The 22187-nt window shown below is 40.7% G+C and overlaps 1 protein-coding gene and 1 long non-coding RNA gene across 2 annotated transcripts in view; one reads left to right on the top strand and one right to left on the bottom strand.

The window, feature by feature from the left end:
* Positions 1 to 1647: 1647 nt before the first annotated feature.
* On the bottom strand, positions 1648 to 21163 carry LOC117951443. Its single transcript, XR_004658190.1, has 3 exons — positions 21152 to 21163; positions 14189 to 14200; positions 1648 to 1767 (listed from the first exon to the last, which is right to left on the bottom strand). It is a non-coding gene; the product is annotated as an uncharacterized LOC117951443 (long non-coding RNA).
* The window catches only part of ankrd50 (ankyrin repeat domain 50), a 38106-nt gene continuing 19004 nt past the window's right edge, over positions 3086 to 22187 (top strand). Inside the window, exons 1-3 of the mRNA XM_034883129.1 lie at positions 3086 to 3347; positions 4615 to 5734; positions 19735 to 19967. Coding sequence (XP_034739020.1) covers positions 5229 to 5734; positions 19735 to 19967 — 739 coding nt within the window. The 5' untranslated portion in view covers positions 3086 to 3347; positions 4615 to 5228. The remainder of the gene's footprint in view (positions 3348 to 4614; positions 5735 to 19734; positions 19968 to 22187) is intronic.

Below are 22187 nucleotides of genomic sequence, written 5' to 3'. Positions count from 1 at the left end.
TGTTATTTAAAAAAAGAAAAGAAACAAGCTGTTTTGTTTCAGACTATGATGAAACACAACCATACAAAAAAGACACGACATGGCTGAACTTCTTTTCTTTTTGCTTTTATTCAGAATAAATCAGCACCAATCTATGGACGTTGCCAAATAAAAACACATTGTCAGTCAACATATTCAGGCTGCAAACTAGCGGAATGCTTTCTCAAATTATTGTCAAATCTTGAACATGATTTCCAAAACACACACCTGCCAGCTACTCACTAACAATGACAACATCTGGCGTGTCAGCTGTGAGGTTTGAAACACAGTTAGCATTCAACAAAGTTTTCATTTGTGATTGATACTTTGTTCATAATTTTCCAGCTGATCCGAAAACATACATAACTTAGTATGAGTAATTTGATTGTAATGATAATATGGGATAAAGACTGCTCCAGTATGTAGCACCCACTATCTGTGACATTGCTTAAATGATAACTATGACAACTTTTAAATCATTTTTTTTAAGACAAAAAACTATTCCATCTCATGCCAACTCTAAAATACCCATTTCACAGTAGCATCAAAGTAACATTGCCAACATTCAACCCAGGAATGTTTGCACTAACTCACAGATGGAGAAGGATGTGATACAGTTTTTCAAAACATAATCTCATCATTTGCATTTACTTTAATGCTGGCAGCCTCTGTGTGTGTGAAAAACAAACCACAGATTTGAGCCGACCGCCGTGGCACACGAACACAGTCTAAAAAATCAGGGTTAGGGTTTCGTCCTTACTTTGTTCTTCAGATTTATGGCTTTTATAAAGTCAGTAGAAGTTGCTTTTAATGCTGTTTTTAATGAATTGTTTTATGGCAGGATTTTATACATTCAAGGGACAAGGACAGAGTAACAAAGAGGAATGTTTAGAGTATTATGGGCAGGGGCGTAGCACAAAACGCTGGGCCCCGTATGGGCCCCTCACCGCAACCGCATCTATTCATTCTAGCATCTTTTTGGGCCCTCCTCACATAAAGGCCCTGGGTACTCAGTTCCCCCCGTCCCCCAGTAAGATGGTCTTGGTTATGAGACTCATAACTCATTTTGGTCAACTAAATCAATATTCTCCACTTCATTAAACTTGCTCAAACTTACTCCTACTCAGTATCAATACTGCCTACAGGGAGTCCCAGTTACATATATTTAAAACAAACCATATTTGTTTCTAAAGATATGAAACAGCCAGTGCAGTTCATAAAAAAATGTATGTCCTACGTTTTGTCTTTGCTTTACAAAAAAAACAGAAGTGTGGTTGCACTTGTTTTTGTGTTTTAACTACAGGATGCAATGGTAAATAAACGTTAAGCCACATCTTCTCATTTTGATATTTAAATGTCTTGTTGTCCTGTAACATATATCATTATCACATATCATATCAGCCAGTAAGCTACCATAGGAGATGGTACTGTTCTGCACATTATGTTACTACTTTGCGGCATTTATTTTAAATGACAGTAACTGCATTTTTTTTTTAATGAACAAAATAATACTTTTTTTTACACTGACTACCAAACTACCAACAGTCACCTGAACTAAACAGTTCACATCCCCTGCAAAACCCATTCCAAGCAACACAACTCTCAACACAGCATGCAGCATACACAATCCTCATCTAGATAACACACACTGTCACTCAGAACACACTGAGAGTAGAAACACCAGCGTCAAACATCAATACAGAAATTCTAAACTTTCTCATCCCTACAGTTTGAACAATTTAAGTGACTCTGCTCAGTAGTTTCTTTAAAGAATCTAGTGTTTTTTGTCTCCAGTAATTTACGGAATTACTGGAGAAAAAAACTGAAGGTGCGTAGAGTAACAGTAAAAAAGAATGGTGTGACTGATCCTATCTCTCTCCAGCATCGTGCGGCAAGTTCTCTTCGTCATATTGGATGTCTGCATCATCTCTAAATTCGAATGAATGTCGTGTTTTCATTGCTCTCACCTCCATTACTTTCTGAAAAATTGTAAGAACGCAGTTTACTACAGTAAAGATTTAGTGTTTTTCAATTTTTTTATAGCTGTGTATGTTGCCTCAAAGACCTGACATGTTGGTATCTTTGCCCTTGGAAACGGTAGAGTTGTTTCATTCTTGTTTGGTGTTTGTACACAAAAAAAAAAACTTTCTGAGCTTTCTCTATTTACACTATCGGCCAAAAGTATTGGGTCACTTTCAAATTTCCCTTCCACTCCATTTTAGACAGAACACCAGCTGATCTGAGTGGGGGTTTATCTTTAATGTAATATCTACATTGCCTATCATCAGCAATCAGTCAAACACTGTTCCAAAGGCTCCTTCTGTTTACTAATCTCATATAATTCTATAAAACTAACTAAGAAAACATTGGAGACCCATTTTGCAATTATGTAAGCACATAAGCATTCTGAAAACTTCCGCCCTGGTTAAAAAAAAAGCAATGCAATTGATCTCAGCTGGTATTCTGTCTATTTTTTTTCTTGTTTTTGTTCAATAACTAGTCTAAAACAAGACACCTGCTTAGGCTTTCATCGAAAATTGCACTCAGCAATGTTTGATAGGCACCAGACTGAAAGCTATTCTGTTTTGAACGTGTGCTTAAGACTTCTCACAGCAGTGTGTCAGCATTTGAACAACGTGCTGTAAATCCACAGTGTTGTGCACGTTGTGGTTAAAGTCATGGGATAAGTGTGTGTGTGAGTTTTGAAAACTGTGTTCAAGCAATGAAAAACGAAATATGGTGTGGTCCACAAGAATTGCTGCTGTGCAGACTGTAGTTTGATTTTGCACATGTGGCTTCAGTTGTGCCTACTGTCGATTAGCAATCGAAAAACAAAACTGTAATACACTTTTAAATGTGTATTTATATGTGTATATTTACTAGTAGCAAGGAAAATAGTTGTTCATGTAGGATACTTTGGGAAGATAGGCAAAAAAAATTGCAATTATTTATGTTGTCGCCTCAAATGATTTTACTAATGGAGACAAGATGGTAAAACTCCAAGTCCCATAAGACCTTGCGCCGCTCATTGGTGTGTGTGTGCGCTGCATGCAGTGGAGAGAAATGTGGAGTGTTTGGAGGCGGAGAGTCAGTCGGCTCAGTGTGGAGCTGTGTCGGCAGCAGGAGGAGCCGACCACCGGAGAAAAGACCGATTCAAAGAAAGATACGAACGTCGCTCAAATGGAGAAATTCGGGCTTTAAATTACACCGGAGGAAACGGTCGAATGGTTTACCTGAAGCGTATGGTTTTAACGTGGACAGAAAGGGTGTTGACTACGGACACAGACAACCCCCCTTCCCCGCAAAACACCAAAAGGAATCGGCAAGAGGTGAGAGGAAAGCCGTTTGGAGCTGTGAGAGATATTTCAAACTGTAGTGAAAACAGTGAAACGCTCCACAAATGTGCTATATTGAAGTTTAAGGAAGAGTTTACGAAGAATTACGACAGGCAACATGTAAGGTTTCATTTTGGTGGCTTTTCTCCCTGAAGCATGCAACTGTTAGCTAGTCTGGACGGTTTAAAAAAAAGCCCCCATAGGTGTAAATCGTATCCCATTTGAAATGGGTGAGGTTTGTGTGGCCATACAAAAGACTTGTCCTGCCTTTTCAGTCAATGGAGTGGATGTATGTCGTTTGCTCTCATTGATTATTTGTCGCCTTTCGCCTAAAAACTCCACTGACCCTGGATACAATTCAAATTAATATGGTAACGTTAAGCTTTGTGTTGGAGGCAGGGAGCGTCTTAGGTGGAAATGTATCGCAGCCCGTGTAAAACCTTGTTATTTGGCAGCGTTACAAAGTATCCAGCAGGAGAGTGTGTGTGTGTGTGTGTGTGTGTGTGTGTGTGTGTGTGTGTGTGTGTTGGCTGGAGAGGTTGGGGTAATATTTGCATTTGCTCCAGTATACAGAGGCAGCAGTAGACAGTGATGAAGAGCTAAATAAAAAAGCATCAGAAATCAAATCAAGAGAAGCTTAAATTCGATGTCCTTTCCCATTTTTAAAGATCCATCCATCATCCAATCTGAATTAATTTCTGTCATCTTCAAAAAGCGATTAACCCCTGTTTTAGGAGAGTGGCCATCCACTCCCAACCATGTAAATGACCCCTGATATGCAGGAAAGGGGGGGTCCTCTAGTTTGGACTCCCCCTCCCCTACAGTTCAGGACGGATGTGGACTGTTTGGGATTTAAAGCCACATAGGAAGGAAGGGGGGATCAGTAGATGGACTAGAGAAGCTGGACAACCCCTGCCAAGAATGCAGTTGCAGGGCAGACAGGCTGTGATGTGGATTGTGGGGGATGAAAGTGCCGAAAACCCAATTACCCACCTTTTGTAACTGCAGGAACAGAGTTAACCCTTCTTTGTATGTTGTAAAATATGTATAACACTAATGTGCATCATACTCTAACATGTAATGGCAAACTGTTGCAGCTTATATGTGACATGTTTTTAAAGCCAGTGAATTTACTGCTTTGTGTTTATATTGGTTATAGCCCTTCACTTGAGTAGGATGGTTAATTGGGCATAATTATATAATGTAATGTTGTACTTGAAATGTGTCCTAATATAGCCTTTATTTATCTGTCTGTTTCCAGGGAAAGAGCCAGGCTTAGTGTGTTATTGGAGAAATTGACTCTGCACTGGCAGTCTCTTCCATGTTAATGTAATGGAAACACGCTTTGGTCCCCCCCGGTAGCATCTGAAATGCATCAGCGGAAATATATCAGCAACTCCCATGGCTAATTGTATCAAGCGGCGGTGGCTTGAGTTTGCCAGTGGATGGACTCAAGAGCCGGGTGCCCTGCCATGCCCAGCGCCATGCTAAAGCAACACACTCATAATAACAAGGAGCACTCAGTTCAACCAGTGGGAAAGCTGTGGAAAAAGTTAGTGGAAAATCTATGGTTTGAGTGTCAATTTTGATTTCTTTTTTAGTTTGACCTAGATATTCTGTAACTCAGCATAGCTGGTCCGCTTTTCCTGCCATCTGCAGCAGCTCCACTTCCTTGCATTCACTCTGGCTTCTTCTTAACATCAACACCAAGGACGCTTCTGGACTTCAACCTGCTTTCTGGGAGGCACATTTTCAGCAGGCAAAATGCGTGTTCGAATTTACTGCCAACCTTTGCTGGAGTTGAAAATGTGAGGGTCAGAATGAAGGGACCCCTATGAAGAGGAGGAATAGGTGGAACAGCAGCACTAGATCAAAATGGCCCAAACCAGTTTGCTGCAGGGGAAGCGCTTTTACTGCCGGGAGTGGGTCTTCCATAAGATCCAGCATTGCCTCCAGGAGAAAACCAACAACCTCAGTGTAGTGACCAGCACTCCCAGTAAGCAGCCCTTGCTGACGCCCGGCGGGGGTGCATCCAACCCCGGCACCCTGACTACAGAATCCACAAAGTCAGGTAGCTCCTGGGGAGTTTTGCTGGTAGGGGGCCCTGGAAGCGGGAAAACCGCACTGTGCACAGAGCTGTTATGGCCCACATCGGCCCAGGGAACACACCGGGGGATGCAACAGCAGAGCCTGGCCTTCCACTTCTGCCGGGCGGACGACTCGGACACGCTGTGCATCGGCGGGTTCATCCGAGGTCTGGTGGCTCAGATCTGCCGCAGTGGGCTAGTGCCGGGGTATGAGGAGAAGGTGCGCGACCCAGCTGTGCAAAGCACTTTGCAGCCTGGAGAGTGTGAGAGGAACCCCACAGAGGCTTTCAAGAGGTAAGGACGAATGAGCACACTCACAAGCAAATACAGCCCTCTTTCTTTATTTTGTTTCATTTTACTAATTACTATCCACTACAGGGAAACAATTTCACTGAATTCCACACAGTAAAAGGAGGAACTAATTCATGAAGTTATGTGCTGAGGAGTAGTTGATCGATGGAGAATTGATTGGCAACAATTTTGGAAATCCATTGTTTGAGGCAGTTATCAAGCAAAACTGCCAAACAGTTGTTTCCCTAATATAAGCATGTGCTGCTTTTCTCAGTTTCATATTAGTATTAACTAAATATAACATATGCATTTTGGTAGATTTGGCCAAACAAGCATTTGCAGATACTACTTTGGGCAATGTTACCTTTTTTTTTCTCAATGATAAAATGAAACGAATTATTAACTGGTGAATTCTGTGTAAGACAAATGATTGTTACAGCTCTGCCTGAAATCACCTGCAGTATCATTTGTTAGGAATAAAAACCTGCATGTTATTGGCTGGTCATGACATCTGCGTGTGGTAGAGAAAGTATTTGTAACATTCGAACAACGAACATTCAAATTTGAATCTACAATTCTTCTGGTGGTTCCAGATTATGTTTGAAATCTAGGAATCTGTTTGGCCAGAAATGTAAAATGCAAAGCCCACCCCTCCCCCTCCCTTCCCTCTCCACCTCCTGACCCTGATGCATCCCCCCCTCCCTCCTCCCTGCTTTTTTTTTGGACTATTCACACTCGTCACATAGCTCCGCCTTAGCAGCCTCTCCACTTATTTAATGTTATGGTTTTGTTTGTTTCCCCCCCTGCTGTGGCATACTGGGTGGGACTGTCCCTGCTTGGCTTGTGATTCAAGGAAGGTCAGATATTTTTAAGTTGCAGCAGAGCTCAGGTGGCTGGAGACTTGTGAGGAAGGACATTTGAACTGCGTCTGACTCACAGACTGACTGACCCGAGTGACTGCACTGCAGAAAGATAAAGTACACATGTGAAACTGAAGTACAGTAGGCTTGAGGATTTCCAGCGCCCTGCCTGGACATGTAACACGATCAAGATGGACTGTTATTGTAGACGGAGGCTTGGAAAGGAGGTGCACGTGAGAATGTGTGTGTGTGGGTTCTTGCTTGACTTGTCTATACAATATAGGCCAGGCAGTCTATGCAACACAGGCTGGAATGCAGCACTGAATACACACACTCACGCTTCTTGTCTGGCCATCTGGTGACGCTTATTGCACCATCTCAACATCACACACGGGGGAAAAGTAGGTCAAACGTTCAGCAAGGTAAATTATTTTTTAAAAGTCACCAGAGTCGACCTTTCTCTTTCTTTTTTTTCTCTTTCTTTTTGTTCTTTAAAAAAAAAAAAGGAGTTTCCTAGGAAGTGAGTGCTCCTCCTGTCATCTGCTTGTAATCATGCGTCCTCTACCGATGACTCAGTTTGACCCTGTTCGATTAAAATGCAGGTTATCGTAGGGACATTTGTAAACAGAGACTGGGCCCAGCTGGGAGGGATTTCTCACTTCAACTCTGCTCTGTGTCACGCTGGATGTCGAGAGCGTTTTGCAGACAGTCACATTTGTTCATCTTCGTCTTGTGAAGCAAGTATTACATAGCACTGAAAACCTCAGGACCTAAATCTGTGGACAACAAAGACGCCACGCTCATGACCACAGCTTGTGAGCCAAATAAGCACTTTGGTGAATGCCTTATCGCCGTCTCAGGTGTAAAGCGTTGCAGGCATTGTACGCAAATAACCTGAACGGCTCCCCTGCTGTTCTAGATGCCAACTGCTTTCAGAAAGCCGAGATTGTCGGCTGTTTCTGGAGGTGGCATTTAAAGAAAGAAATGAAAACAGCGCAAGGCATGCAGTGGTGTAAAACTTTATTCTTCCAACATTATGACCACTAATTTACACCAGGTATAAAAACTCCCAGAGGGGTGCATACCTGGTTTTCATTGAACACATCTTGGCCTGTACTTTACTCAATAAAAGTTATACAAGTTTCATTTAGTTAAAGACCTTGTTTAACACAAATTTCTTGGTAGCTTTTGACCCCCCCGCCCCATTCCCCTTCCAGCTGTGATTTTAATTGTTACTTTGTGAGTGAATGCAAAGGGCCCTGTCACATTCTTTAGCCCAGTCAAAGACAAAGAAATCTGTTTGTTGATAGTAATCACCAATCTAAGGCGGGCCACACACTGGCTGCATCGCACCAGCGTGGCGTTTCTGTGTGGATTTGTCCATGTCCTACACACCAGAAACGTGTGTGACGCAGCGCTGCTGCTGCTAGGTGACGAACAGGGAGGGCTGTCTCAGGACATAGTGCCGACAGATTTTAACTCTGAAATATGGGTGGGTGGGCTGTCTGTTTATTTCAATAACATTTACAATGTTGGGTAGCTGTAAAGAGCCTATATTGTAAGCCTACCTGATGTTGGACCGTCGCTCAGAACAAACACTATGTTGTTATTGTAGCCTATCCTATCTTTATTTACCTGTATACATATAGTACTACGGAAAATTTAAACAAATTATTTTTTTCGATTTAATTTATATCCGCATTGATGTCAAAACCTAGAGAAACCTAGAACATGACATTTATTAATATGTATTTGTGTCAAAATGACATAAACATCTTTTCCTATTCTATTTTGCCTCGAAATGCTTGCAACACCCTCACATCACGTGGCACGCATGGCAGTGTGTAAGCTCCAACCTGGTAACATGTGCGCCAAAATAAAAACGGACACGCTCGCGCAGTGTGTAACCGGCCAAATGTTAATACGGTGAAAGTGGTTCAGACGCGGGTTTACGTCCACCCCGTGCAACTTGATCATTGCTTTTCCCATCTGTGGATCTACAAACACAGTCAAGCAGACATTTTAAAATTGAGTGTTGCAACTTTCTGAAGCATTTTTATTTAATTCATTAAAGTAATGTGATTCATTAGCAGGACAGATGCCTCCAAGCAAAGGTTGTGAAGCCACAGTTCTCCAGATAAAAGGCAGTGTCACCTTTCAGTTGTCCTTTCTTCTGCTTCAAGTCTACCAGTTGAAGCTACTGTCTTGTTCAGACAATCAACTTGATACTTGCGCTATATGGAATACACTGTACTGTAATATCTGAAAGGTTTGACACATGTAGTGTCCCATCAAGGATTTTATTTCTAGACAGAGCCAAAGCACATCCTCTGTTTAATTAGTCTCTGCCTTAGCTTTATCAAAGGCCACTGCCATGTTTTGACTGGAGTCCTCCAGTTTGAAAGGATTTGTGCATTTAAACAATCAGTCAGGCTCCTGCCATCCAACATGCCTCACTTTCCCCCTTCTAGACAAAAGCGCTGGCTTCAAATAGGTGGATTTAACCCAGCCATTTGGGCCAAACTAAAAGCAACAGGTTGTTTTTTTGCTGATGGGACAAAGCTGCCTTTCAGTTTAGGGGTTACTCTACGTGGATCTGTTGTTGAACTGTTCTCCACTGAACATGAGGTAGGTCTGAATTGAAGCCGGACAAGTTTCTATTTAAAAGGGCACAGACTTCAGAAATGATGAATGGCCAAGGCTTACATTTGGGAACAAGATTTAAAGTGTTTTATTTCCACAACATGTTCACGGAAGGAATTGATGCTGTAGTTCAGACATTTTCCTCCAAGATTGTTAAAAATGTTGCTTTTCTGGCTGCTACATCAAACATGTGCCTGTAGCTTTGTTCCAAATAACTGTTGATAATTCTGATAAGTAGTGACGTTATTCAAAACAGAGGAACGATAGAGCCAGTCTGGTAGCCTCTGGCGAACATGAATGGCTTTTTCAAGTTTTTATTGAACAAGACAGCATGGCATTACTGGCTCACAGCAAACCTCATTTAGCTATAAAGTTCATTTAGTTTTATTTCAATCCAGTTATCAGATCTTGGAAGTGTAGGAAATTATGAAGTGCAAAGCCGGAGATGTAAATAAATGTTTGCAGTGCTGTCTTGGCATCAAGTAACTCTCAAAATTAGGAATACAAGTACTTACAATTGTGTACTTGTTGATACAAGTACTGATAAAAGTATTTAATAATCCCTCTGGGGTCCGAGACACTCAGATGACTTTGGCCTTCTCGGTTGTTGTTGTCAATTAGGACAAAGTAATATTTTCAAATTACAGTGCCTTTTTATATTCAAACTCAGTGCCTGGGCTGGGACATGTCCCCAGGCTGGTGTCAATAAAATAAATCATATAATTCCAAATCAAAATACTGAGTAAAGTTTTGAAAGAATAAAGAACGCAAAGCCTGATGTTGTCATTCGCGTAAAGGAGAGTTTGTTTACGCCAGCAGCATTTCCTACGAATTAGTCCAAATTTAAAGACGTGTGGCAAACTATAACAGTTAAAACAATTGGAGTTTTTCATGAGGTGCTACTAAATCTGCACTGGAAAATGGAGGACAGGGCACTGCGGTCAAGCCGAGTTGATACTTAAGTCCCACTAGACTACACACAGAGCTTTAATTTACAATACATTTGTTTGTAAAAAGAAATCACTATTTACACAGTGGCGCTGTGGTTGTTAACAGCGCTGTGTAGAAACTAGAGGTGCACGATACATCGACTCAATATCGTTATCGCGATATCACTTTGCACAATATTATAAAGAAAGTGTTGTGATAAGTTTATGTTGTGGAGCGATGCGTCCCGTCCGTTGGCTGTGAGGCTTAGTTGTGCTTTAAATGCTATAATGATCATGTTTCATTGGCCAGTTACCGAGCCATTTGCACATGTTAGTGCACGTCAGTGCACAGGGCCACTACGTGACAAACCCTACGGAGCGTACCGTGTGTGCATGTTTCAACAGAGCGAAGAAATGGAGACAACAAAACGGAACGAATCAGAGAAGTGAAAGAAAAGTTTGTCCTGTTCTGTAGACATGCTCTTTATTTATTTATTTATTTATAATACACTGTACAACCAGTAAAACGTCCTGTTCTGTAGACGTGGTCGTTATTTCTTTATTCATGTTGTACTGGTCCAATATGACTGTCAGTTGAAATAAACCTTGTTGTAAAAAAACTTGTTTTATTTTGTTATGAAACTATTTTGATGCTTTTTCCCATAAATTTGTAATTTTACATGTTTTATCATAATCAATACCGCAATATTACATTTTGTCAAAACTGAGAAGTTATTGTCACATGGCCACGAGGTGGTATCGGGTGTGGTAGTATCGGGATAATTTTATAACTACCAGTACATGCGCACGCCATCTGACAGATACCCGATATCGGCATCGCTGCATCCCTACTCATATTAATGTGGGATTAGTAGAAAACTGTAATGTCAACAACATGTCTGTTGCCTGTCTTTATCGGATTTTGAACACAGTTCAAATTGGAGAATATTTTAGTTTCAAGTAAAACCGACAAAGACCTTTTTATTGAGTTTGCGAGGGAGCGGTGTGTTTTTTTTTTTCTCTCTTCCTTTGTGCGTTGACTTTTTGACTGTTGCACATTGGGCGGCCCTGCTTCTTGGGGTTAAGGGATGCTAAATGAAAGCGGCCTTGTGCCTTTCATGTGGTGCATGGCTGTGCAGATTAGGGCCACGTTTTAGAAACAAAAAAGGGCTCCCAATGTGACGCATCAGCTCCAGTCGAGCAGATGAGGAGAAACGGCAGTACTGGTGCGGCTGCAACGATGACTCAGCAATCTGAGGTCAGCCCCTGTCTCCACACCACCAGTGGATGGTGTGTGGGTGTGTGTGTGTTTATGTGACGGTTTCGTGTTTGTGTGTGGATGTGCCTACATGCTTGTGTGGGCATATATAACTCATTCATATTATTGTTATCCCACTCAATAAATAAAGCTCATGTAGGATGGTGCAAGTTTAGACTCATTCGGGAAGGCACAGCAGGGCTGCAACTTCATTTTGTTACTTACCTTTTTGAATAAAGTAGTCAATATGAAATATAAGAAAATGGTAAAAGAAATCTCCATCATCTGTTCCTAGAACCCAAATATTAAGTCGGAAATTGCTTATCTGGTCTGACCAATAGACCAAAGCCGGACATTATTCAAATTATATATATATATATATATATATATATATATATATATATATATATATATATATATATATATATATATATATATATATATATATATATATATATATATATATATATATATATATATATATATATATATATATATATATATATATAACCATAATACTAACCAGTCAATGCTTTTGCTTAATAAATTACTTACAAGTCTAATCTTATGATGATAAAATATCTATTACTAAATATGCAGCAATTAAAGCTAAAGCTTTGGGAAAAAAACATCCAGCAGTTATTTATGACGAGTTTTAACACTTTCAAACCCAACTGATCTGCTTCAAAGGGATTGGGTGGTTAGCTCAAATTTTAATCGACAGTGGTTTTGCACCATAAGCAGCCAACCTCTCAACTGCCATCATATTTTGATTTAAATACTGCTTGACTCTGATTGGTGGGCGTAAATATGTGACATCACCTTCTTCCACTTGAATTGTTTATTTTGGATCCCCACGCTCATAGTAAGAAGCTCATTAAAAAAAAAAGTGTGTTTAGGGCTTTTAATTAAATATTAAAAATAGTTTTCTGATGCTTGATAATTTGTTATAGCACAGTGTTATTAGTATTATTTCATATCTGTGCCAGACAGCTCACACTACTGCCTTTTGTCACCAGAAATCTGTTGAATTGTGCTAAAGCTGAATACAAAATCCTGTCTTTGGCTTGCACTGGACACCTTGCGGGTTTATCGGTGTGTTGAAATCCATTTGAACTCTGTGTGTTCCTGTGTTGAGGCTTTTGCACACAAAGACAGTTGTGTGAGGAGAGCAGAGAGTGGTTCGGAGACCAAACTGTGGCAGGAGTGTCGGTGGGGAGAAGAGGGAGGGGGCTGAAAAGGATGAAATTTCAGATTCCTTTGACAGTATTGGATAGCTGGCCAGGAATGCACACCTCGTCTGGGTTAGGAAGAGCTTGGGGGTTTGAAATGGTTATGCTAGGTATGTGTGCTGGCTAGAAACAAAGTGTGCAGTGTGTTTACACTTTTGCAAATCATTAATAGGCTGCAATAAAGGGGTTAGGAAGTTGGACTGGTGATCAAAGAGGTCTGATTTTAACATTTCTAATTAGAATTTGGTCTATATGAATATTTGTTTTTTTTTTAAAACAACCTTTTATCAGGGTAGATACATTGACATAAAATGGTAAGTCAAGAGAAAATCATAGTTTTTAACAGCAAAACTCTGGTTTGAGGTAATTGAAGGGTGGAGAATGGGTTATATTTTAAGATGGACAACACTCCCAAATGCATCCCTTCCCCTCACAATAACGATGTGAACACTGTTTGGGGCTTGTCCCATGACAGGGTATTTAGAATCAAAAACATCATAAGACTTTGTCTAAAAGATCACCAGATCATTTATTAGGGTAAGTTTCAATTTTAAGGAAATTAGTAAGGGTTGATTAGGGGGAGCCACCATGTGCTTCTTTTTAAAAAGAGCCGTTGTTTTTGTGCAAGTCACCCAGATTTGGCCCTCACACGCACCCCACTTCCCCCTGACCAAGCAGTCTCCAGCACATTGTTTCTCAGACAGCTGGAGGCATTTGTCTGCTTGGGATCCAGCACAGAATTGATTGTGCAAATCCATTAAGCTGAGATCAGATTCTCGCATTGTCCAGCATGCTTAAAGAACTGCAGAAACAAGCACTTTTTTTAAAAATACTAACAGGACCAATCAAATGTGATTGGAGTTTTATCTTCTTTTTTTGCTGATGTGTTATGTCAGTAGCCTATGTGAGGTAATCTGCTGTCGACAGCTTGCGGAAAACACCTGATTTGACATCACTGACAGAGGTGTAGCCTGAAGTGGAACATACTGGAGAGTTTCAGCTTTTAGTGGGGGCTGAGGGTATTTAGATATTTTGCTGAGGACATCGTTGTCTGGACACATTTTTTATAGCAAACCAACCAGTAAATGTGGAGATTTCTGGACTTGAGTGGAGGACTGAGCACATGACTGACTGACGGACTGACATCCTCAGCTACTGGGGCTAAATAAGAACAGAGGAGATCAAATACTCGATGAGAAATTCATCAAATTTGGAGCTTCACAAATTCCAAGCATCTCTAATAACCCAAACAACTCCCTGAGATATGAAATGTGGGCAAAGTACTTTCATTTGGGGAGATGTTAATAAACTGTGCATTTAATACAATAATAATATGATGCAGTTGTTCAAGCTTGAAGGATTTTTTTGTAAACATTATCCAGACCTCTACTCAGTTGTTGTGAACAAATTGTTATAATTGGCATTTCTGTATTTCTTAACAATAACTAATTTACTGCTGCAAGGTTGACAACCTCCGAGGGTAATCTGTCTAACGAAAAGCTCTCAGCACCAATGAATGCAAATTCATAAGTTACATAACTGCAGTTCTGCTCCTGTGCAATCACTCTGTTTTGAAACCCTAGAGTTATAAAAAAAGCTTTGAAAAACCAGCTTTATTCAACGCATACCCATTTTGCAAAAACTGTAATGAAGCCTTAGATTTGGAGTTAATGTCCAATCACATAAAGCTGGAGCGAGATGATAACAGATTGAGGAGAAAACAAGAGCATATGGCTGAGGTAACAAGGAGAATACAGTTAGTGTCTCAGCCTGGCTGTTCCACTCGCATCAGTCTTATTGTCTGCATCACTTTGAACAAGATGATTGCAGTAGCGTTATTCATAATGTAAGGATTACTGCGAGGTCTGCAAGATGGTTGTCTTTCACTTTGGGTGAGCATGAGTCAGCTGTTGTGGTTCAACTCTATGGCACTAAGCTCTCTTGACTGTGCAAAGAGGCTTCCTTAAAGTTTACTAGAGGAAGAGATAGGGGTCATCCTAAGAAAAAGACAATACTGGTTTTCTTCTGAACGTTGTGGAACGCTTTGTCAGGATCACTCTGTGTGGTGGTCTGTCTGAATCTAAGAGCTTGACTCACCAGTCGGCCCAACTTCCATTAATAGAGCAGTTTCAAAGCCAGACATCATTTGTGTACTTCACCCTCTGTTTTCTCTAACGTCTGCTATATCCTGGTCAGTGTTTGTTTGTGTGTGTGTGTTGGGGGGTGCGTGTGTGCGTGTGTGTGCGCGTTGTTTCAGTATGTGGCATGGATTTCAGGCTCTGTGCCCGCTCTATAAAATGAGCTGTGTACATTTGTAAGGCGCTGGCTCTGTGCCCGGTGCTGCCCTGTCAGCCCAGACATCTTCACTAAACGTCACAATGAAAGCTTCACTTTGCACATTGTGGTGGGAGCGACGGTCGCTGCAGTCGCGAACACAACACGACAGATGGTGAGAGCATTAGATGCATTTCACATCCTCCTTCTTTTCCGTATTCTATTAAACCGCAATTGGCGTCAACTTGGGCAAATGTTGAGGACTTGAGCAAGAACCAAAATTAGTTGTTACATATGTCCAGGACCACGGTGTGTGGCTGAATCATTTTCTGGCTCAGGTATGCTGCAGGTTTGTCTGGCAAACTAAATCCGCTTTTCCTGAGCTTATTCTCTCTCCATCTCCAGTATCCCGTGGAGTTTTCTTTGTCTGCAGTCCTTGTCTTTTGACTCTTTGACAGCCTGAAAGTAGCTGAATTGTATGAAAAGAATGCTGCTTTGTTTTGCCCACTTGCTGTCACTGTGGATTTGATTGTCTCAGTAGGCAACCTGGCCTCAGACACAGCCATTCACACACTCACACAGTCACCCCTGTGGATGGACATTCCTTTTGGCAGGGCTCCCAGATGGCGCTGCAGGTTCTCTGTGAGTGATTGACTGTGTCTCCTGAAAGGCTGAGTAACATGACGACGGCGCGTGAAGGTTGGAGACACTTTGCACTGATTTCCTTCCCGCTGAGGGTTCAAACTGCTTGGAAAGAAGTTTTGAATTGGAGCTGAAGTTTGTAGAAGCTTTGCAACAGCAGGTTTAACTGCCCAGCGTCCACCTGAGGAGAAGCTACACTTTAAAGGAATTCATCTTGGACCGAAATGAACAGTCAATTAACAGGGGAGCAGATTGACCTAAACAATCAATGGCACTTTTATTCCAGCTTCTGAAATGTATAAACCTGTTTGTTTTCTCAGTAGAAATGAATAATCGTAGCTTTGCCTTGGCCTATTGGAATTTTTGAGAAGAATTTCTCAACAATATGTATAATTTTCATACCATTTTATACACTTAAGATATTCAGCAATGCAGGAAGCATTAGTCATGGTAAAGTGTGGTTTCAGAAGTAAGCTGTAAGGCTTAAAGGTCCCATGGCATGAAAATGTGAGTATTTTACATTCATATGCGTGGCTAGATAGATAGAAATGGTGATAGGTGCAAAGCGGGCCCTGGGTATCCTGCTCTGCCTTTGAGAAAATGAAAGCTCTGTTGGGCTTATTTGGAATTTTTCCGGCCCCTTATGACCTCATTAGGCAAAATTCCAGGTTACCTCCCCTTTGCTCGCCCAGAGAATTTGGCCCATCCACGAGAGAGAAAGAGACATCATGGATTTCAAACAAGCAAAGTGGCAGTTGGTCAAGGCCACACCCCCAGCCTCTACCTTGCCCCCCCCCTGCTCCTCAAAAGCTATAGACTCAGAAATGGCACATACTAAGGAAAGCTCATTGTGGGACTGTAATTCTGCACCAAGGCTGAATTGGGAAAGAGACTTTAAATACAGTATTAGGGGACCACTAAGGTCTATATAAAGAGACTTCAGATACAGTATTAGGGGACCACTAAGGTCTATATAAAGAGACTTCAGATACAGTATTAGGGGACCACTAAGGTCTGTATAAGAGAGACTTCAGATACAGTATTAGGGGACCACTAAGGTCTTTATAAAAGCATCCAAAGAACACCATGTCATGGGACCTTTAAAATACATGCATGTTTTTTTCTAACCCAAACCCTCCATGACTTTCACAACATTTTATTTAGTCCGCCATTTTATACATAGTTGTCTGAGGCAAAAGCCATTGCAACTATTTCATAGCATTACATGCTATTAGACTGGTTTGGTATTACACAAATTTGTTTGGGGTAATTTTGTAATGTAATATCAGGTATTGGCATTTGCACTTCTCTATAGTAACCAAGGTGAAGTCATTGTAAAAATGGCCTCTTCTGAGTGGTCCAGTACTGTGAACTGAAAGCACACAGACCTTCACCCCAGCCATTTATGCTCCCATGTGCTTAAGGATAATGAGCTATGGGTAAAATATAAGCCTAAAATGGTAGATGCGTAAAAGCGAATGGCTTTGGAGCCAAAGGCTTAGTGACAGGCTGTTGAGCATCCAGAGGAAGTCTCATTAAAACAGTATTTTAGTGTTTTATGACAAAGCTTACAACCAATGCCAGTTCCATTAAGGAAGAGTGGTAGTTGAAGAGTCCCATCATCTGGAAGGTGACCGATTCTTTTTATTTATTTAGTTTTTGTCTGCGCAACCGCTACCCCGTGAAAAAGCCTCAGATGCCCTGAAGCCGTCTCTCTACACTTTGAGTTTTCATTTTGATTAATTGATTTGCTCAGCTCCTGTTTAAATGTTTAATTAACCTAGACCCAGATTAAAATGTCACTAATATGAAATCCTCAGATCCCTTATCACAGCCAGTTGAGCTTGAAGTAATTTTATGAGTCTTGGGAAATGGCCTCCCCCCCCCCAAACGGACGTCTTATGGCTGGCTTTAAACTGTTGGTGGCAGTCACAGTTGAACGGAGTTCTTTCCAGCACAAACTCCACTCGAGAGAACACACATTGCATTTGTCGGCTATCCAGCTTCATTGAGCGTTAATATGTGAAGTTATACATAACCACTGGAGCAAGTAGATTCCGTGTCTGGCTTGCAGTTTGGCATTGATAAAAATTTAATGTAGCATTTAAATAGTTTGATTCGTTTTTGCTCAGCTGAGTATTTATGTGATGCGTGATACACAGTGCAGTACATCATCTTTGGCTTTGTTACTGGATGCCACAGGGATGTAGAATGGTTTTTAATGGGTCTTCATATTCAAACATCAATAATTAGGTTGCCGGGAGATTTGTCGGACAAAAGGCTAGTTGTCATGCTAGTTGCTGAGCGCATTTCTCTCCATGTCTTTCATATAATCTCAAGGCTGAACATTTAGCTCCCAGGCAAATTCTTTCTTTTTGTTGAATAAAAAAATCCCACTGAATTATAAATGACTATATCTGCTGTGGATGTTTTTGTGAGTTCAAATCATCCAAAGTGGGTCTGTTAATAGATGCAATTTGGGTTGGATGGAGACCTATTTCAACACATACACTCTACCAACTGAGACGGATGAACTGAGAACGTTCATCACAAAATCACTTTTACTTAAAAAAGAAAAAATACTGCACATTAAAATGTTGCACTAATTAGCCACAAGTAATCAGTACTTGTCATGTTTTCTTTATTTATACATTTGTAAAACATTGTTCTCAACATGTATAATAAGCTGAAGAATACGTGAAACTCATGAACATTTCCAAAAAGTAAATGACAGTTGGACTAGGATCAAATGATATTTACATTGTCTTGTGCCGGGGAATATTATTAATATAAAGTTCACAGTTTTTTACAGAAATCAGTTTTCCTTTTAAGTTGTTCTGTCCTTTCTCCTGTCTTCTTTGTCTCACCTCTCTCTAAAACACTTCATCTTTTTGTGTTGCTGTTCTCCATTGTTTAGTATAACCGTATGAATTTATGTTCCTCTTGTAAACAAATATGAGACCAGATTAAACCGTTGTTGTATTGGGCTGAATATTTATGTACATTATTGTACAGCTTGTGGGAAGAATATCTTACAGTGCAATACAATCGTATTCTCAGAAGCGTGGGCCAGGTTTATTTTCATGCGAGCCGCGGGTTGTTCAGACAGGCATGCAGGGAGTGAAACATTGGGACTGTCCAGTCACATTAACCAAAACACCCACCCACCCTCCCCCAAAATATCATTTATGTCTCCTTTACAACACCACGTACAACATTCATCTTGGATGTTGGGTGGGAAAAACGTATGACATCACAGATCTTTTTTACAGGACAACACCGGTAAAATGAAGACATGAACGGACTGGAAGGTAGACACGTGATTGTTCAGTGAAGTATTTGTATAGTCAATATAATCTGCGAGTCGGGCCGCAAGACGCTCAGCTTCTGGCACGCACCTGGTGTAGTATGGCGGGTGGCGGAGGACGGAACAAAACAGCGGTGCAGCCGGAATTCAGTACGGACATGCCCAGTGGCAAATCGGAGTAACTGACAGAAAGTGCTTTCCCCCATGGATATCCTTAGTGGCAGCAAGGTGACTGGTGTGGGAGCCCAATCATCCTGATGGCATTCCATATTTTACAGGTTGTGGGCGGAGCATAAGGATGATTCATCCCTTTGCCATCCATAAAACACATAATTGCATTAGCAATGTTGACATATAATAGTACAAGTAACTGCAACAAGTTTAAGTTGTTTTATTTAGCTTTGTTTTTTTTTTACTGGTAAACTAGCAAACCTATCTGTTTTCAACCAATTACTCAGCGTAAAAGAGGCTTTTTTAAATCTCACCTTACGTGTGTAGTTTAAGCGGAAGCCTGGTATTTGCTGGCGGCGTTGAGAAGGAAAATGAGATTCCAGCATCAGACATGCTAATTGCCAACAGTGGCCAAATGCTTGCTGGCATCATTAGCAGACAATGCTACCACATTACAACAGTTATTTACCTCTTCTTCTTTTTATTTGTGAGTCTTCCACAAGAAAGAAAATGATTTGCCTAAAATTAGAATGAACGTTGAACGCAGACGTCAGACAAGTGCTGTTTCTCAGAAGTTTGTTGAACAGAAACCAAAATCTTATTGTTCATTTATGAGTCGAGCACAATCAAAACAGGTGAAAAGCTTACATTTTCCTCTCTTGCTTTCTCTCCTCCTTCTTTCCTCAGATGTGTCCTCTTGCCTCTCCTGAGTGTTAAGCCTCCTCAGCAGTCTCTCTTCCTGCTTGTTGACTCCATCGATGAAGGCTGTCAGCTAGGTGAGGGGGAGCAGAGGTCCCCCCCCGGCTCCCCCAGGACCATCGCTGAGCTCCTGGCCAGTCATCACGAGTTCCTGCCTCCCTGGCTGCTACTCATCTGCTCCGCACGACGACAGAATAAGGCCATTACTAAACTCTTCACAGGTAAACAGTCCGGATTTCACTCTTGAACATGCCGTTGGTCAATTAAGGACATTATTCTCTCCAAAAAATTGGTCTAGGGTGTCATGTGGCCGCAATAAATCACTGACAAAATAATTGTGATACTATTAATCACAACTCAACTAAGCTCATGTAAAGAGATGTATGCAGCACGCTTGTTTTCCCTCAAAGGCAGCCATTTTTCTGTGTAAATGTGATACATTTCAACCTGAAATGCGGATGAAGAAAAGATAGAAAGCCCACGGCGTCGTTCCTTTTCTGTCTTGGCTGTTTGACTAGCGCAGATGCAAAAAGCTTTCTAACATGACAACATGCCTAAAGAGATTAGGGTCACCATTTCAGACCTCTGTAGGAGTTGCAGCGCTTCCTTGATGTCCTATGACACTCTACCATACCAGCTGCTATTATCTCCTTGTCAGGCCAGCAGCCTTCTCTGTGGTGATGAGCTGGCATAACATTAATCAAGGACCTGACTGTGTGGGAGAAAGTCTCCTGCAGACTCGCACTGCGTTGTGTACCCTTGCTACCTTTCTAAAACCACTAAATGTGGTTCTCATGCCCTCGGTATACTCCTTAAAACATAACGTGAGTCTAAGCAGTCATTTCTATGCTACTCCCCCTTCAGGAGATGCACAAAGTCATGTTCAAAGCTAAGAGAGCTACATTTTTATTTTCAATCTTTTACTTCTGGATTGTAATTTGCCATTTGGCACATTCTAATGCTCTTTTATTAATGACATCCGGCATTCTGAGAATCTAGCATGGAGACAAAAGCAGGTTTTGAATGTTGTCCTGATGATGCTTTTCTTCTTCTTAGTGGCTTTGCTAATGTGTGTGTGATCACGTGTGTTGTATAGAGCAGCAGGTATTGTTTGATTTGTCTTGCTGTGACATTTTAAGATGATGTAAAGATAAAATGTTCAACAACTTGGCATTCAAATAGTATCATCTTAAAACGTTACTGGACTGAAAGTCAGCACCTCTTCCAGTTTGATACCTGGCATATGTTCACAAGATCAATACCATGATGTTTTGCAGGTGTGCTAGAAGTCAGATGGTGCGTATAGCTGTGGGAATCTTCACTGGTCTCACCATTCAACTTGATTTCGATTATCCTGTCAATGATTTGAATTGACTCAATATCACATTGCCTCATGATGCATCACTTCCTCAATATATATTAATAATATTTTTATTGATAGACATGTTTTTCCATCGACAAATTCAAGCAGTGAGATATGGATGTATATCTACAAATTCCTCCTTTTTTATTGTTTATGCTTTCAAAAAATACACTTCCTAAATGTAGTGTAGTCTTAACACAGCAGGCAACAGGCAAAAAAAAAAACATCAACCCGAAAATCAACAAGTAACATCAGTGGGCAATCATCTGTTCTGGTCTGTCATTGCATCAATGCAGAATCCTCTAGGTCCGCATCACGATGCATCAATGCAATGATTAGTTTGTAACGCCCCGGGGGGCATAAGCATGTTTCAGAAGGGATCGTTTAATGAATAAAATACAGAGAATGTACCTTTACATACTCGCATGTCCTTTGTGAATGACAAAATATATTCAAAGTGTACATTATTACGGCTGAAATAATTAGTCTCTTAATTGACAAGTCAACTGCTGGAAGGTTAAGGAGTCCTGATGACCAATTTGTTTTGTGTTTCAATGTTAGGATTGGCTGATTTTCTGTCATTGTAAGTTGAATATCTTTCGGACTGTTGGTTGGATTAAAGAAAGCATTTAGAGGTGATTCTGAGAAATTATTGTAGGCATTTTCCCAACTGTATTCACAAAACAGTGTATCAATTGTCCTATTAGTTGCAGAACAATATACATTTATTGAGTTAGTGTTGGATTTTATCATTAAAATTATTATAATTTGTACCTCTTGGATGATCACATTTTTATAGTTTGCAATGTTGTGACTTGCTATGTTTTAATTTTAACCATTGGTTTTAAACCAAAGTGCCATTATCAACATATATAGATTTCAAAACCTGATTTTATTTCAGTCCAAATGTAACTGTGGACCTTTTGTTCAACAGTAAATGCAGCTAAGGAAGGCTGTGCCGACCAATCCGTTTAAACTTCTTGGTCCACTTTAGTGTAGAAAGCCACATGATTCGAAGAGCAGGGCTTTTCAGACTTAAAGGTCCCATGGCATAAAAACTTTGTTTTGTGTTCCTTCA

Source organism: Etheostoma cragini, chromosome 10 (genome assembly GCF_013103735.1).
Source record: "Etheostoma cragini isolate CJK2018 chromosome 10, CSU_Ecrag_1.0, whole genome shotgun sequence".
In the NCBI taxonomy this organism is placed as follows: domain Eukaryota; kingdom Metazoa; phylum Chordata; class Actinopteri; order Perciformes; family Percidae; genus Etheostoma; species Etheostoma cragini.
This window is presented reverse-complemented; position numbering and strand designations above follow the sequence as displayed.